Source organism: Toxotes jaculatrix, chromosome 16, assembly GCF_017976425.1.
Source record: "Toxotes jaculatrix isolate fToxJac2 chromosome 16, fToxJac2.pri, whole genome shotgun sequence".
Lineage (NCBI taxonomy): Eukaryota > Metazoa > Chordata > Actinopteri > Toxotidae > Toxotes > Toxotes jaculatrix.
The window spans coordinates 24,260,528-24,274,437 of record NC_054409.1 but is presented as its reverse complement, the minus strand read 5'-3'; the positions used below and the strand labels follow the sequence as shown (position 1 = coordinate 24,274,437).

General features: G+C 42.6%; 1 protein-coding gene across 1 annotated transcript; it reads left to right on the top strand.

Moving 5' to 3' along the window:
- Nucleotides 1-6,232: 6,232 nt before the first annotated feature.
- On the top strand, nucleotides 6,233-11,903 carry tacr1b (tachykinin receptor 1b). Its single transcript, XM_041058993.1, has 7 exons — nucleotides 6,233-6,590; nucleotides 7,502-7,677; nucleotides 8,119-8,313; nucleotides 9,409-9,559; nucleotides 9,758-9,954; nucleotides 10,130-10,226; nucleotides 10,437-11,903. The coding sequence occupies exons 1-7, from the start codon at nucleotides 6,375-6,377 to the stop codon at nucleotides 10,578-10,580; spliced, it is 1,176 nt and encodes a 391-aa protein (XP_040914927.1). The 5' UTR covers nucleotides 6,233-6,374; the 3' UTR covers nucleotides 10,581-11,903.
- Nucleotides 11,904-13,910: the final 2,007 nt, after the last annotated feature.

The following is a 13,910-nucleotide window of genomic DNA, read 5'->3' as shown; positions in this document are numbered from 1 at the left end:
GTTTTGCAGTGTAACAGATTGAAATGTAAATTCATAAATACTTCATGAGCTATTAATAAAGAAATTTGTTACCTCCCTTTATAAAAGTCACATTATATAAAGTGGTGCCTTTATTACGCTCTAGGGCTGAATTTATCACAATGGAAAGCTCCACCAGTTCCCTCAGGGAGGAGATAAGTATGAATGGATGTGAGCTCTCTAAGGCCATCGACATGATTTCAGTTTACTGCTGCCAAAAAAACCCAAAACAACAAAAAACCAAAGCAATTTACAAATTTTCTTTCTGTTCCTCTGCTTCAGTGACACCCAGACAGATTCTTGTAAATGTTATTTGGTGAACTATTCACTGAGTGTTCCTGCTCACTCGGGACGCAGGTTTCTCTTTCTACAGCTGATTTGGGGGAGTTTTCTAGGCTGATCAATAGATGTCATTTCTGATCGCTTACTAGTCCCTGAAGCCTGATCAGTGACTGTGAAGGACAGTCACATGAGTGCAGTCATGCACACGCACTCATGGCCACAACCACACGCAGATGGAGTAACGAGAAGAAATCCCAGCTTAATGTTAAACTGAAAAAGTCGTTAATAAAATCAGAATAAAAGGTTTCAGGTATTTTGGTACAAAGTCCTCTAATGAACTACTTTATTATTAAACATGGTGTTCATGATAAATGGCATTGGATTGTATTAATTTGGCAGATGCTTTTGTCCAATGATGGACAGTCCTCTTCATGACACAGTCCCATGAAGGTCAGCGTCTTATATCACGAGATAAACTTCAACAAAAGTGACCCTGCATTGTTTTCACAGGCTGAGCCCAACCACGGCCCTGAAGGCCCAAGAACCACCACCCGCCACCAAACCTGTTCACCAAAGAAGGGGAGAGGTAATCGCTCTTAGTGCGGCTCCTCGCTCGGGACTCTGAGGAAGAGGTCCACACTTACAGCGACATATGACATAAAAATGTCTAATTCTTGTAATTGATGATCAGCTCAAAGAGACAGCACTCTCACACAAAAATCGCAGTCTGTACAGACTGAGGTGACCTGTAGCATGTAACAGGAGCTGGCTGATACCCACACTGATGCAATATCAAAGCAGGCATCATAAACACACAGTGCAGTGTAAGAAAAACGCTCCACAAGCCAGTTAGAAAATCTACAGTCTCAAAAACTTGTTTTCCTAAAGTTGGATTCATTTCATTTGTTACCAAATCATCGGAGAGGTTCCGTGAATTAAGTTCCAATATTTGGATCCTCAAAATCTAAAGTGATCTCAGACTGCAGATTTTCTATTTATCAAAAACAAAATGACTTTTCAAAGCTCGTCACTTTCCTAAGTCTTTATGAAGTGCAAATATATTTTACACGTTGCTGCTCAGAGCATCCTGACACCTCTAAGTGATCCCACAAGCTCTGGTGCTTATTTAATATTCAAATTTATGTAGTAGTTAAAATAAGCCACACACCACACGTGAGGGCAGCAGAAGTGAGCCAGATAAAACCTGACAAACTTAGATTACTTAGACTTTAGACAGTTCCAAATCCAGTTTCAAACATGAGCAGGAAAATCATTTCTAAATGACAGGATTAAAAAAAAAATCCTTACCTGACAGATGAAGCTGAGACAAGTTGAGAAGTTACCGAGGATTTTTACTACGTCGGAGCAAAGAACTATAACGAAGCACAAAATGGTCAGAATAACAAATTTCAACACCGTTCTGTATAAAAACAAGAAGATGCTGAAACTGAACAGCAACACGCCGCTGACTGCACAGACCGTCTGAGTATTGAGTATTGGACGCCGCAATAGAGTCTGCATGTGCGTGATGGCAGGGCTGGGGTGGTGGGGTGTGTGGATGGAGTAACAGCATGAAGAGTGTAATCAGTTCATTTAGGGGTCATCCATTCACATCCTCTGTTTTCTGAGCAAACCATTGAGGCTGATCAGTGGTGGAGAGCATTTACTCAGGTACTGCACTGAGTTTTAAACTAAACTTTCATATTTCAGTTTACTTCTACTCCACATTTCAGCAGGAAACATTCCATTTGTGCTCCACTACATGGATTTGTGAGCTTTAGTTTGTAGTTACTTTACAGATTATGATTCTGCATATAACACATCAGACGATCTTATATATTTGGGCTGCAACTACAGGTATGTTTAATTCACCCGACAGTCGTTTACTTTAATTAATCAATTCACTGTCTATTAAACATCAAAAACAGTCAGAAATAACCATTGTAATATCTGAGACCACATTGTGATTTTTTTTTCTTGTTTTATTAACAGTTCAAACCCAAAATATTTAAAAGAAAAGCAGCAAATCATCATCATCAGTATCTGATCCAGAAAGTATTAAAACATGTTTTAATGAGAGATATCAGGCTTTAGACACACATATAACACTTTTGTAAACAATTAGAAAAATACACAACATCAAGAGATTTATCCTTTGACATGTAACACATGAATAAAACTTGTGAGCTAAAAATGAGCCGGCAGCCTCTTTACTGCATCCCACTGTTTGATCTGCCTGCAGACTGTGTGACCACTAGATGGCTCTGAAAAACTGGTTTTCTTTTCCAGACGAAGAGCTGGAGCAGGAGATGATTAGTGAGGACCTTTTTAATAACAAAGAATGCAGGTTAAAACCCTTTTCACGGTTATGCCAGTCAAAGAATGACAATCACTACGGACAGTAAGACCTTTTACTACAGTAAAGCAACTGACTGCACCACTGCAGGAGGTATATATTCTAAAGATAAACTTTTTATTGTTGAGTTACTTCTGTATGGACTCTAATAATCTTTTTTCTGTTATTTAATTACAGATTTCTGTAATTATTTTCAGCCATTTGTAATGTATTCGGATGTTAGGGATGTAATTCCACATTCCCTCCCTCCAGCGTATCTGTTCATCACCTCAGTGTCTCGTTCACTCATCATCTGTCTTCAGCTCTTTAACATGTAGTAACTCGTGGTATTGATATCTGCTACACTGGTAAATAAATCGGCCTATTTGCATATCAGATTGATAAGGTATTATCCTTTGTTTGAAGATTCTTCTGTAGAATAATCTAATTTGACCGTGTCAGTCTGACACACACACACACACACACACACACACACACAGTGTTTCATATCTCATGTTATATGTGGAGAGGATCAAGACCTCAGGGCAGAGGAAGCTGATTTTACTTGGTTTTCTCCTCTTTGAGCAGCTGCTGATGCACAAACATGATGATGCCATGAAAGAAATGTGCCAGCATGATACGTGTTCTAACAGGATTTAAAGATTATTTTTATTATTACTTTTTTTAAATCAAAGCTGGATAATTATGCCAGACCAATTTTAAAATGTGTGCTCACCGCATTTCTTTTCCCACCTCACAGAAATTTCTCAACCACAGCACAGTGCAGCTGTTTGGTAGCTTTATTGTTAAGTCTTCATTCCTTTGTGTTGCAGTTGGAGCAGCAGCATGATTACAGGGGTTTAACCTCACCAACGTTTGGCAGGTCCACAGCCAGGTGGTGATGACATGATGTTCACCGTGCTTTCCATCCTAGTTTTGCGTGTTAGCATGCTAAAATTTGCTAATTAGCTGGGAATACAGAGGACATCAGAGGGAGTGTCATTAGTTTTGCAGGTATTTGGTCATAAAACAAAGTATTGGACACACGTGAGCTCTGACAGTCAGAGACGTGTTCTATTACTGATCATCAGATGTTAAATTTTTTAAATGTTACCAACACATTAAAAAATGAAAAGGAAAGAGAAAAACGATCTCGAGACTTTGTGTGAATGGTGAAAATAACTGGTGATATTGGGTTTGTTGCTCAGTGTTTGTTATTTTTGTACATCCTCACAGCTAAATCACAGTAAAACACCATGACTGCTGACCTTGGGACTTTGGCTTCAAAGACTGGCTCTTGGCAAAGGGAGTGTAACCTCTGTGACAGCAAAGGAGTCTGGGAGGAGACAAGCTGCAGCTGAAGATGTCTCTATGCACGTCATCTGCTCTGAACTCCTGAACCCCCCTTTAAGACTGTTTTACACACACACACACACACACACACACACACACACACACACACACACACACACACACACACACACACACACACACACACACACACACACACACACATTCATACATACTGGATCTCCAACGTTTAATTGATTAGTCAATTAACAGACCATTAATTGTACTTATAAACACAACACCCTAAAATAATCAGTACATTAGACTCAGACAGGCAGGCTATCCCATAATACTGGATTCTGGACTGTTGCTCAGACAAACAATACGTTTGAAGGTGACACCTTGGTCTGTGGGAAATTACAATCAGCATTTTTCACCATTTACTGTCACTTTATAGATAAAATTAATTGATTCATCTAAAAAATATGGTTTTGTTCTGAATTCTCCTTTAAAAGATTAAATGTCTTCCTTCATCCTCTCTCCTGATTCTCTCCTCACTTTCTTTTCCATTTGCTGTGAGATTTAAATCATAGCCTTCCAACTGCATGGCCATGTTCCTGTTTACCAAATTCTCACTTTTTAATTTATGTTTTACATGAAACCAGGTGTTCGGGCAGATAAACAGATAAATGAAGAAAGCTCTGGGTCATTCCCGGGTGCATTCTCTCTCTCTCTCCGTTCATGTCACATTCTTTCCTCATCACTTGTTCAGACACGAGCTTTCACTACCTGCACCGTGGTGTTAGATACGGCAGCTGTGAGGGGAGCAGGTGACAAATGAGATTGAATTCCTGTTTTCCCTGCAGTGGATTCTAATAGCTCCGATCTGATGCAACAGACAGACAGCGAGTTGTAGAAGAGCTGGGAGATAAATACACTCCATTTATGTGCGGTGCCACATATCTGTTTTTCCATTACTTTGCTGAGCTGACATTCAATTTGAACAGGCAGACAGCAATCTAGTGCCTCTGTGACCTGAACTCATTGAGCTCTTAATTCACAGGAGGGCAAACAGAGCTGCAGCATTTAGCTTGAGAGGCAAGTTGACATTTAGAATTTAAATGAACATGATTGGTCCAGAATGGATCAGATGTTGAAGCATGAAATCAATATACACAAATCCATGAGGCAGTTTCCAGACTGGCTCAACTTTTGTGTATTTGTCATCTTCTGGACACATGTAGGAGCAGTTTTTAAACACGTAATAAATTATTCATAACAAGCTAGTTGTTAAGTTGTTAACAGATAATTAATGCATTTAATAACTGACCATTCACTAAAGTGTGAGGGATGAATTCAAGTGTTTTTATCTGCTTTTAGCTTTGCATGTGTAAACAAACACAAAACCTTTTTGAACTGTAGAACACACAAACTCATGAACACATGCTGAGCAAAAAAAAAAAAATTCTCAACTCAAGGTCCACTTACCAGATTTCCTCTACAGCTTTCAGCCTTGATCAGCAAATGGGATTTGTTGCAACTTTCATGAACAATGAGCGATCTATGAAGAAATACACACTTGTACATGAATAAACATTATAAACATTATCTCTGCTTACAACAACATGATGATGCGTTATAAACCATTTATTAACTGTTCAGATACTGTTAGCTATTTTAGACATTAAAGCCCTTCACATTATATAAGCCAATATCATCAGAGGGACTGAGGACTAATCCTGCTGAGATCATATTATGGGGTCCAGATAAGTTGAATTTCATGGTCACACAAAATGATTCCCAAAAAAAATCAAAACAAGTAAGTTAGTCCTATGGGGTGTTTATAGGGAAGGAGTGTGTGGGTGGGTGTGAGGTGAAATGAAGGGGTGTGTAGCTCTATCTTTGTGAGGACCGGTACGTTCTGGCATCCTCACAACTTTAAATGGCTGTTTGAGGGTTCACACCTGGTTTTAGGGTCCAGGTTAGAATCAGGTTTAGGTTGGGGTGAGGGCTGGGGTAACACGTTTAGCTGTGAGGGGTGAGGTCAGGATAAGGGGCTTGATAATGTATTGTGTCAAAGAATGTCCTTACAAAGATAGAAGTACAAATTGCGTGTGTGTGTGTGTGTGTGTGTGTGTGTGTGTGTGTGTGCGTGCGTGTGTGTGTGTGTGTGTGTGTGTGTGTGTGAGGGGGGAGTGAACAGTGGGGGGGGGGGGGGGGGGGGGGGGGGGTTAAACAGCCTGAGGAACGTCAGTGGTCGGTGAGCTGCGTCGTGCGTTCTGGTGCGGTGATGTCCTCCGGAGCGCGCGGTCTCGCGGTGCGTAAAGACAGCTCCACCACAAAATGCGCGAACTGCTCTTTTCTACCTTTTCACGGAGGAATCTGTTCCAGTCACAGGACATGATCTATTTTTAACATCCAACTCACCGAACAGTCTGATGCCCGTAACATGGACCCGCTCTTCAATGCCACCGACTGTAACTGGACAAACGTCTCCGTTAACTGCAGCGACGGCTTCAACCAGTTCATCCAGCCGGTGTGGCAGATCACACTGTGGGCTGTCGCGTATTGCAGCATCGTTGCGGTCTCTGTGGTGGGAAACATGGTGGTTATCTGGATTATTCTGGCGCATAAACGCATGAGGACCGTCACCAATTACTTTCTGGTAAATACCGTATATTTTTACTGTACGTTATATGCAGGAATTAGAATCAGCGCAGGTTCATTTTAAATGTTAGGCTTTGTTTAAAAGAATAAAACTTTGTGTGTTGGCTTTAGGAGACACTGAAGAATGGCATTTCATGTCTGTCCCCTCTGAAACGGGTTATTAAGAACCAACTTCTGTAAAAAGGCAAATGTACTTTTGTGAAACGAAGATGCTCCATAAATATCTGCTGGTATCATTTTCCATTAATCACTTAACGGTTGATCATCAGAAAACTGTTTTTTTTTTTAAAAATCCCCCCTCAGTGTCTGAGCACGAGGTGGTGTCTTTTTTGCTCTATTGAAATAGTTGCCAGTCAATTATATGTTGATTAAGTGACTAATTGCTGCAGATGTACAGTATGAAAACATGGAATCTTTGCAACATGCAGAATGAACTCATGCTCCGAGCTCTAAGTCAGGTCTTATCACCTCAGTCTGCCTCAGACGTGTGCATATTTCAAACTGTATTTGTGAACAGTAACGTTGCTAAAATTTTCTGATTTGAGATCTTTGTCTTCAGACGATATCAGAGGTTTCACACACCTGAGAAAGAAAAGACAGACTGTTGCCCTGAATCTTGTCTCCCAGGCAGCTGTTCCTCCCAGGTTGGCTACTGTATCCAGCGAATCAGATGCTTTAGATTGTTGTTGTTTGCTTGGGGTTCAGGTAGATATAAATGTCAAACAAATCCTGCTTATCAAAGAGAGGGGTTCATGATTTAATTTCAGCTTCTCTCCAGCCATCCAGCGCAGACAGATAATTAGCCTAAATCTCCTGGGCTGCTGACAGACTTGATTTCATATTTCTGCACGTATTGTGGTGAGAGTGTTAATGAAAAGTTAATTCTGTCGCTCTGTAACTCTTCTGCAGGTGAACCTGGCCTTTGCTGAGGCTGCCATGTCAGCATTCAACACAGTGATCAACTTCGCCTACGCCGTTCACAACGAGTGGTACTTCGGTTTGGTTTACTGCCGCTTCCACAACTTCTTCCCCATTGCGGCCATATTTGCCAGCATTTACTCCATGACAGCCATAGCACTGGACAGGTGTGTGTGTGTGTGTTCGTGTTCTCTGCAGGGGACTATATCCACAGGACTTTATGTCTTTAGATGAACATGTATACAGGAGCCGTTTTAAACAGCAGCAGTTGAAATCCCACACAGCACAGAAATCTATGCGACTCTCCACCACAGCAATGAAATCAAAATGAGAGAGTGTACCTCAAGGCTATGTAGGCACTATGGAAGATCCTTGATAATGTTGGTGCAATATAGAGTAGAGGGCACCTTATTGCATATAAAGGCTTTTCACACGTCACAGCTCTCACTGGTCACATGAAAGGCTGAAGAGTCTGTAGCCGTGCTAGTGTCCTCGTGGCTGCACTACACACTGATGCTCTCAGATCACTGTTAACATCAGGATGCTAACGTGTCCACGGTGCCAACATGTGAAATGAAACTGGACAAAGCACTGTTTGTGTTTGTTAGATACATGGCTATCATCCACCCCCTGCACCAGAGGCTGTCTTCCACAGAGACCCGTGTGGTGATCGGCGTGATCTGGATGCTGGCTCTGCTTCTGGCCTTCCCTCAGTACTACTACTCATCCACTGCCCTGCTGCCTGGACGCACGGTCTGCTACATAGACTGGCCTGAGTACATCACCGTGGACTTCAAGAAGATGTGAGTATAGCAGGACATGAGGCCTCTGTAGACAAGGGGACCATTTCAACTGTTTGACTTTTAAAGGAATAGTTCAATGTTGTGGGAAATTGTTATTTGATTTCTTTCTGATGTATGAAGCAGGAGTCAGACCTTTCTTGTCAAAAACACACACACTGGGCTTTCCCCCTGCTTCTAGTCTTTACGGTATGCTAGGCTAACCACGACATCCATCTTCTCATCAGCCTCTCAGAGAGAAGGCAAATAACAGTATTTCCCAAAATATTTCACAAAAGGTCAAACCCCTGAAAAGAAAAAGTCATTTTGTGAGTTGTTAGTATTTGATGCCCAGAATGTCAGAACTTGTCAAACTGTATTATTTCATGCTTACTATATCCAGCATATCCAGCAGCAACACACCCTTGTGGTTAATAAAGGTTGATCCGTACGGGACAGGATACCTGCTGCTTCAGGGAGGCTGCAGCCTCTCTGAACCAGAGCAATAATCACTTCCTTGTGGGGTAAATTTAGAATATGAAAAAACAGACCCTGTAGCTGAAGGCGGGTGATGAAAATCAGGTGATGAATCTGTCTGGGAGGATGGTCTTCATGTCTGGTTGATTCCTTCTGGAAATATCTGTGGAGCTAAAAGAGGAAAAGGCATTTGACAAAATTGCTTCCAAAATTAATATCTTCTTATCACCCCCGATTGCCCCGCTAACTAACCCTCTTAACCCTCCTTCAAATTAAAGCATCTTTAATTTAGCGGTCCTGATTTCTTGAGGCTGAGCTCAAAATGTCTGCTGATGCTGAGCAGGTGTAACGTTTACCACCGTCACCATCTTAGCTTAGTGTTTTGGGTTTTGGCTGGTTTACTTTCTTCTTCTTTGAACCGATCTCAACAACACTCAGTCTGTGCCACCAGCAAATAAAAGAAACGTTCAATAGGCTCTCAGTGAAGGATTGATAAGAATGATTAGGAATAACTGAAGAGGTGATTAACAATCATCTTGTTTACGTCCCATTTTAACAGGTTGTCAAACGCTGCGTGATGCTCGCTGTGATCTGATCTGTGACGTGTTCAGTGCGGTGTCTCGTTTTTCCTTTTTGCTGTAGATACTATGTGTGTGTGACTCTGCTGATCTACTTCTTGCCCCTCTGCGTCATGGGATGTGCGTACACAACGGTGGGTGTCACCCTCTGGGCAAGTGAGATCCCCGGCGACTCGTCTGAACACTACAAAGAGCAGCTTATTGCCAAACGCAAGGTGACGCAAACACACACACACACACACACACACACCTGCTCTGTGGTCTTCCCCTTTAGCCTCCTGGCCATGCACTATCACTAAACACTATCATTTAATTTAATGGCTTTTTAATCCCCACATGAAAACAAAAAAAATTGATCAGATTATTTTGAACCCACCGCACACCCCCTTCTCCTCCGCATGTTCCTGTGGCAGGTGGTGAAGATGATGATCGTGGTGGTGTGTACGTTCGCTGTCTGCTGGCTGCCTTATCACATCTACTTCTTACTGCACCAGTTCTTCCCTGATTTGTTCGAAGAGCGCTACATCCAGCAGGTCTACCTGGCCGTCATGTGGCTGGCCATGAGCTCCACCATGTACAACCCGATCATCTACTACTGCCTCAACAGCAGGTAGGAAGTCTTTTAGCAGTTTCCTGTCAAAGTGGCCGCCTGCCCGTCTGTTTGTACAGAAGTTTCTGTGTCTGATTTGTGAAGGCGATCTGCTCGTGTGGGAGGTAATCTGTCTGTAATCCTGTCTGCCTGTTTAATCCATCCCGTTGTGAAATATCTGCCTTCCACTCGGCAGGTTCAGGGCGGGTTTCCAGCAGGTGTTCTGTTGCTGTGCTCCCACTGTTGCCAAGGAGGAGCTGGAGCTCAAATCACCACGTTACCTGCAGACACAGGTGTGTGTGAGAGAAACGGAGGCAGAGAGTGTTGTCCTGATGTCACATCCTGTCCGGCCTCTGTTCCACTAGCTTCTGTAACTCAGAGCAAGGACTCGCATTTCATGAATCCTTTAGGGAAAAATGAAGCACATCCTCTGAGTTTCAGCTAAAGTTCTAATGAAAGGATTGTTTTGTGAATGTATTTCTAATTTCTCATGTCATTGTCAGGTGAGCATATACCGAGCGAGTCGGGTGGAGACTGTGGTTTCCACTGCTATACCACCCTGCATCAGTGAGGAGGGCAGATCTGGCGCCCTGTGCCCCTCACAGCCAGCTCCACTCGGAGGTCACATCCAGCAGAACAGGCTCTAAGACGTTTACCAAGCGTCCTGATAGTCCCTCACAGCAGAGCAAACATCGGGCGGAGCAGCTCACCCTGCTGTGTGAGGCGGACACCTGGCTTTGATCAGACGGCAAACAAATCTACACTTAAGTCCGTTATCTAGCTCAGACATTTTGTGGTAACCACAAAAGGTAAGTGCATTAATACCCAGCGGATGTCATCAGGCTGTTGACACCACAGACGTGAACCGCAGAGGCCCGATGGAAGCAGCAGAAACACCGCAGCAGACCTCACACCGGTTCGTTCCATCAGTCAGTGCGGGTGTGGCGCCGACACTTGACCCCCAGCATTCTCGGGCCGGTTTTGGAAAGCGTAACCCTCGGCTTCCCTTGGCAACAGGGTCTTGTTGTCAAGTTGAGTTGGTGACTCTGTGTTTGTGTTGTGTGGAAATAGGGAGGCAGCTTCAGAGCGGGTGTGTGCGTGGAGATCTAGCACCTGTTGGACAGGATTAGCCCCTCGCTTTGACAATGTGCAGAGCTGGGTTCAGTCTGCAGCAGCCAGGTCACAGGCCAGCTAAATATAGAGGACGGGCCGGGAAAACGGAGACGCATATAGAAGGATGGAAACAGCGGTGGAGGAAAGTAAAGGATAGGAAAACATGAACCACCCGTGAACCACTCGTCTGCTCAGATGCTTCCCTCTCTGCAGGCGAAGGACTCGGGGAGGTGGCTCGTCACTGGTGAGGGATGATGCTATTTTAGCGTCGCAGACAACAGCTGCACAAAACTCCTCAAAGAATGTCAACACACAGTTTACTGGACTCTGTCACTGCTCTCTCTCTCTCTCTCTCTCTCTCTCTCTCTCTCTCGTTATGTGAGTGTACGCTGAGAATACAGAAAGTGTGGGGACCAAACATTTTGATGTCATGTGGTACAAGGTCCGGTATAATAACGGGCTCTAGAAATCGCCTATGTGCTGTATGTGTTGTTACAGAAAATCTGTTTGTATTATTAACTTTATGCATTGCAACAGGAAATGGGAATGTTTTGCACAACGAACAAATGTTATTTACCAGTGAAAACATGCATGTGATCATGTCATGAACAGTCACGGTCAGAAGAAATGGCTCATGTTTGGTAATAAATCTGTGTTCAGATGCAGACGGTTGATAATACGTTCACCTCGTTAATCATGATGGTACATTAGTGTTAGCAACATCCAGCGGCTGATGTTTGACTTTTTAATGAACATCTGCATCAGCTGATGTTGGAAACAGCAATGAGAACCGAGGTGAACAGATCTGATGACATCGTTTAGTTTTTTAATGAAGACATATCATCATATATGGTTATAAATTTGCTATAAATATGTTGTACTGTGTTATTGAGCATTTATTACCTGCCTGTATGTGCAGTTACAGCTATGGATGCGTCATGGGAGGAGTGAGTTGTCAACGAATGCATTAATAAACATTTTGAAATGTCCTTATTTCTTCTCACAGCTGTATCACAGAGTGCTGTACAGCATTAACGGATTGTAAACTGCCAATCAATCCTAAATAGCACAAGTAAAAATAAACTGTTGCACCAAAATCCCGTCTGAGCCCAGACAAAGTGTCAGGATAAATCACTCTGTTCTGCACATGCCGCACAATCTGAGACACACAGCTGGTTTCTCGGACTGATTTCAGATCATATTTCTGGAGCATAAAGACGACCAGAGCCCCAGAATGAAGCCACTCATCCAACACACACACACTTTAACTACTCACACACACAAATCACATGAACACATGTCGCCACGAGCTCTGACAAACCCAGTGACAATCAGTGGCCTTGATAAAAACACCGCAGAGGATAAATACCTGGGACTCCTCACCTGAAGAAACCAGGTCCAGCTGCCCTCCAGTCAACTCTTCTTGGAAAACGACCTGAATGACGCCACTTGGGGGCAGCAGAGCCAGCTGGAAACACAACACTGCAGCCGTCAAACAAACATGTTTTGTTTTGTTTTTTTCTTATTATAGTTTTATCAGTGATGTGATGTGTTCAAATCTGATTGTAGAGTATTTGTGTGTCTTAAAACACGTCTGGACTCACACTCCTGTTCAACACGCTGGAAAAGGTAGAGTCTGCCCCATGGATGGATCACTGAGTGGGTTTAAAGCACTGTTACACCAACATAGCATGACAATACACAAAACAACCACAAAGACACTTAAAATAACTACAAACAGATGTAAACAGACCACAAAGAGACACAGAACCACTTCTGTCTCTTTCACTCTGTGGGTCTTGGTGTTGTGTGTGTGGGAGCCATGTCTGTGCAGATGGACCCGTTGTCCCATAATCTGTCCATGGTCTTTACCAGTTCCTGATATTCTGGAAAACAACATATTATTTGATAAATTCCAGTTTGTTTTCCTCAGATATTCTCAACATTTCCTGCAGCGTATTCGAGACAAATGACAAATGTTTTTTCCAAATAAGGAACAAAATCAGAGCCTTTCTTCAGCTCTGAACATCAGAAACTGATCCAGGACTCTGTGCTGAGTCACTCATCAAGAACTACAGGCACAGACAGTCAATGAGAGACAATGAGTCCGGGTTCAATTTCTCTGCAAAGACTCCCACAGCTGTTTTAAAGCTTTTCTTTGGAGCATTAATCAGATATTTCATCCACTTATTGGTGCACAGAGTAGTTAACAAATACATTAACAGACACTTGCATCTGCTTGTTATAAACCATGTATTAAAGCTTATTGTTTACTGCATGAGCCGTAAGTTAAATCCAGCTTTCTTCACTCCACCAAACTTCATATCTTCTATTTTAAAAAGTGCTTAAATCAAATGTCTTTGAGCCAAAATTACAACTTCATGGTTCTCAGACTGTATGAGAGTAACTGGAAAGATGTAGCTGCTGTGTCCTTGAACAGCTGAGTACCTGTGAACTTCAGTGATACATAATTCTGTCTTAAGCAACAAAAAAGGTTATGTCTTTGATATCAAAATGTGCAAACATTTCCTTGTTTTGTGGAAGCAGAAGGGAAATCCTCAGTATAATCTCAGGTATGTGGAAGGTTGCTGAGGTTTGTGTCTGTGAGCTGATCTGTTTTCCTTTGCACTCACATCTTCTGCTGATAAACTCGACACTTTAATTCTTTGTAAAAGAGAAACGGTGCTGGAAAAAGATAATGCTGCTTCACCATTAGCTCCACCTAGCTGTTCAGTCCCAAACTGCAGAGGTTACACGGTGCGTCTGAGCATATTCACATGCAGACTAAATGGGAAGTTTGTAAACCAATCATCAGTCTGACTTTTAAACACCATGTGGAGAAACTGGCTCCGACACTGAAGATA

Coding starts and splice junctions, on each gene's coding strand:
- tacr1b (XM_041058993.1), top strand. CDS start 6,375: ATGGACCCGCTCTTCAATGCCACCGACTGTAACTGGACAAACGTCTCC. Junction 8,314..9,408: donor ACCGTGGACTTCAAGAAGAT/GTGAGTATAGCA, acceptor TTTTTGCTGTAG/ATACTATGTGTGTGTGACTC. Junction 9,955..10,129: donor TACTACTGCCTCAACAGCAG/GTAGGAAGTCTT, acceptor TCCACTCGGCAG/GTTCAGGGCGGGTTTCCAGC.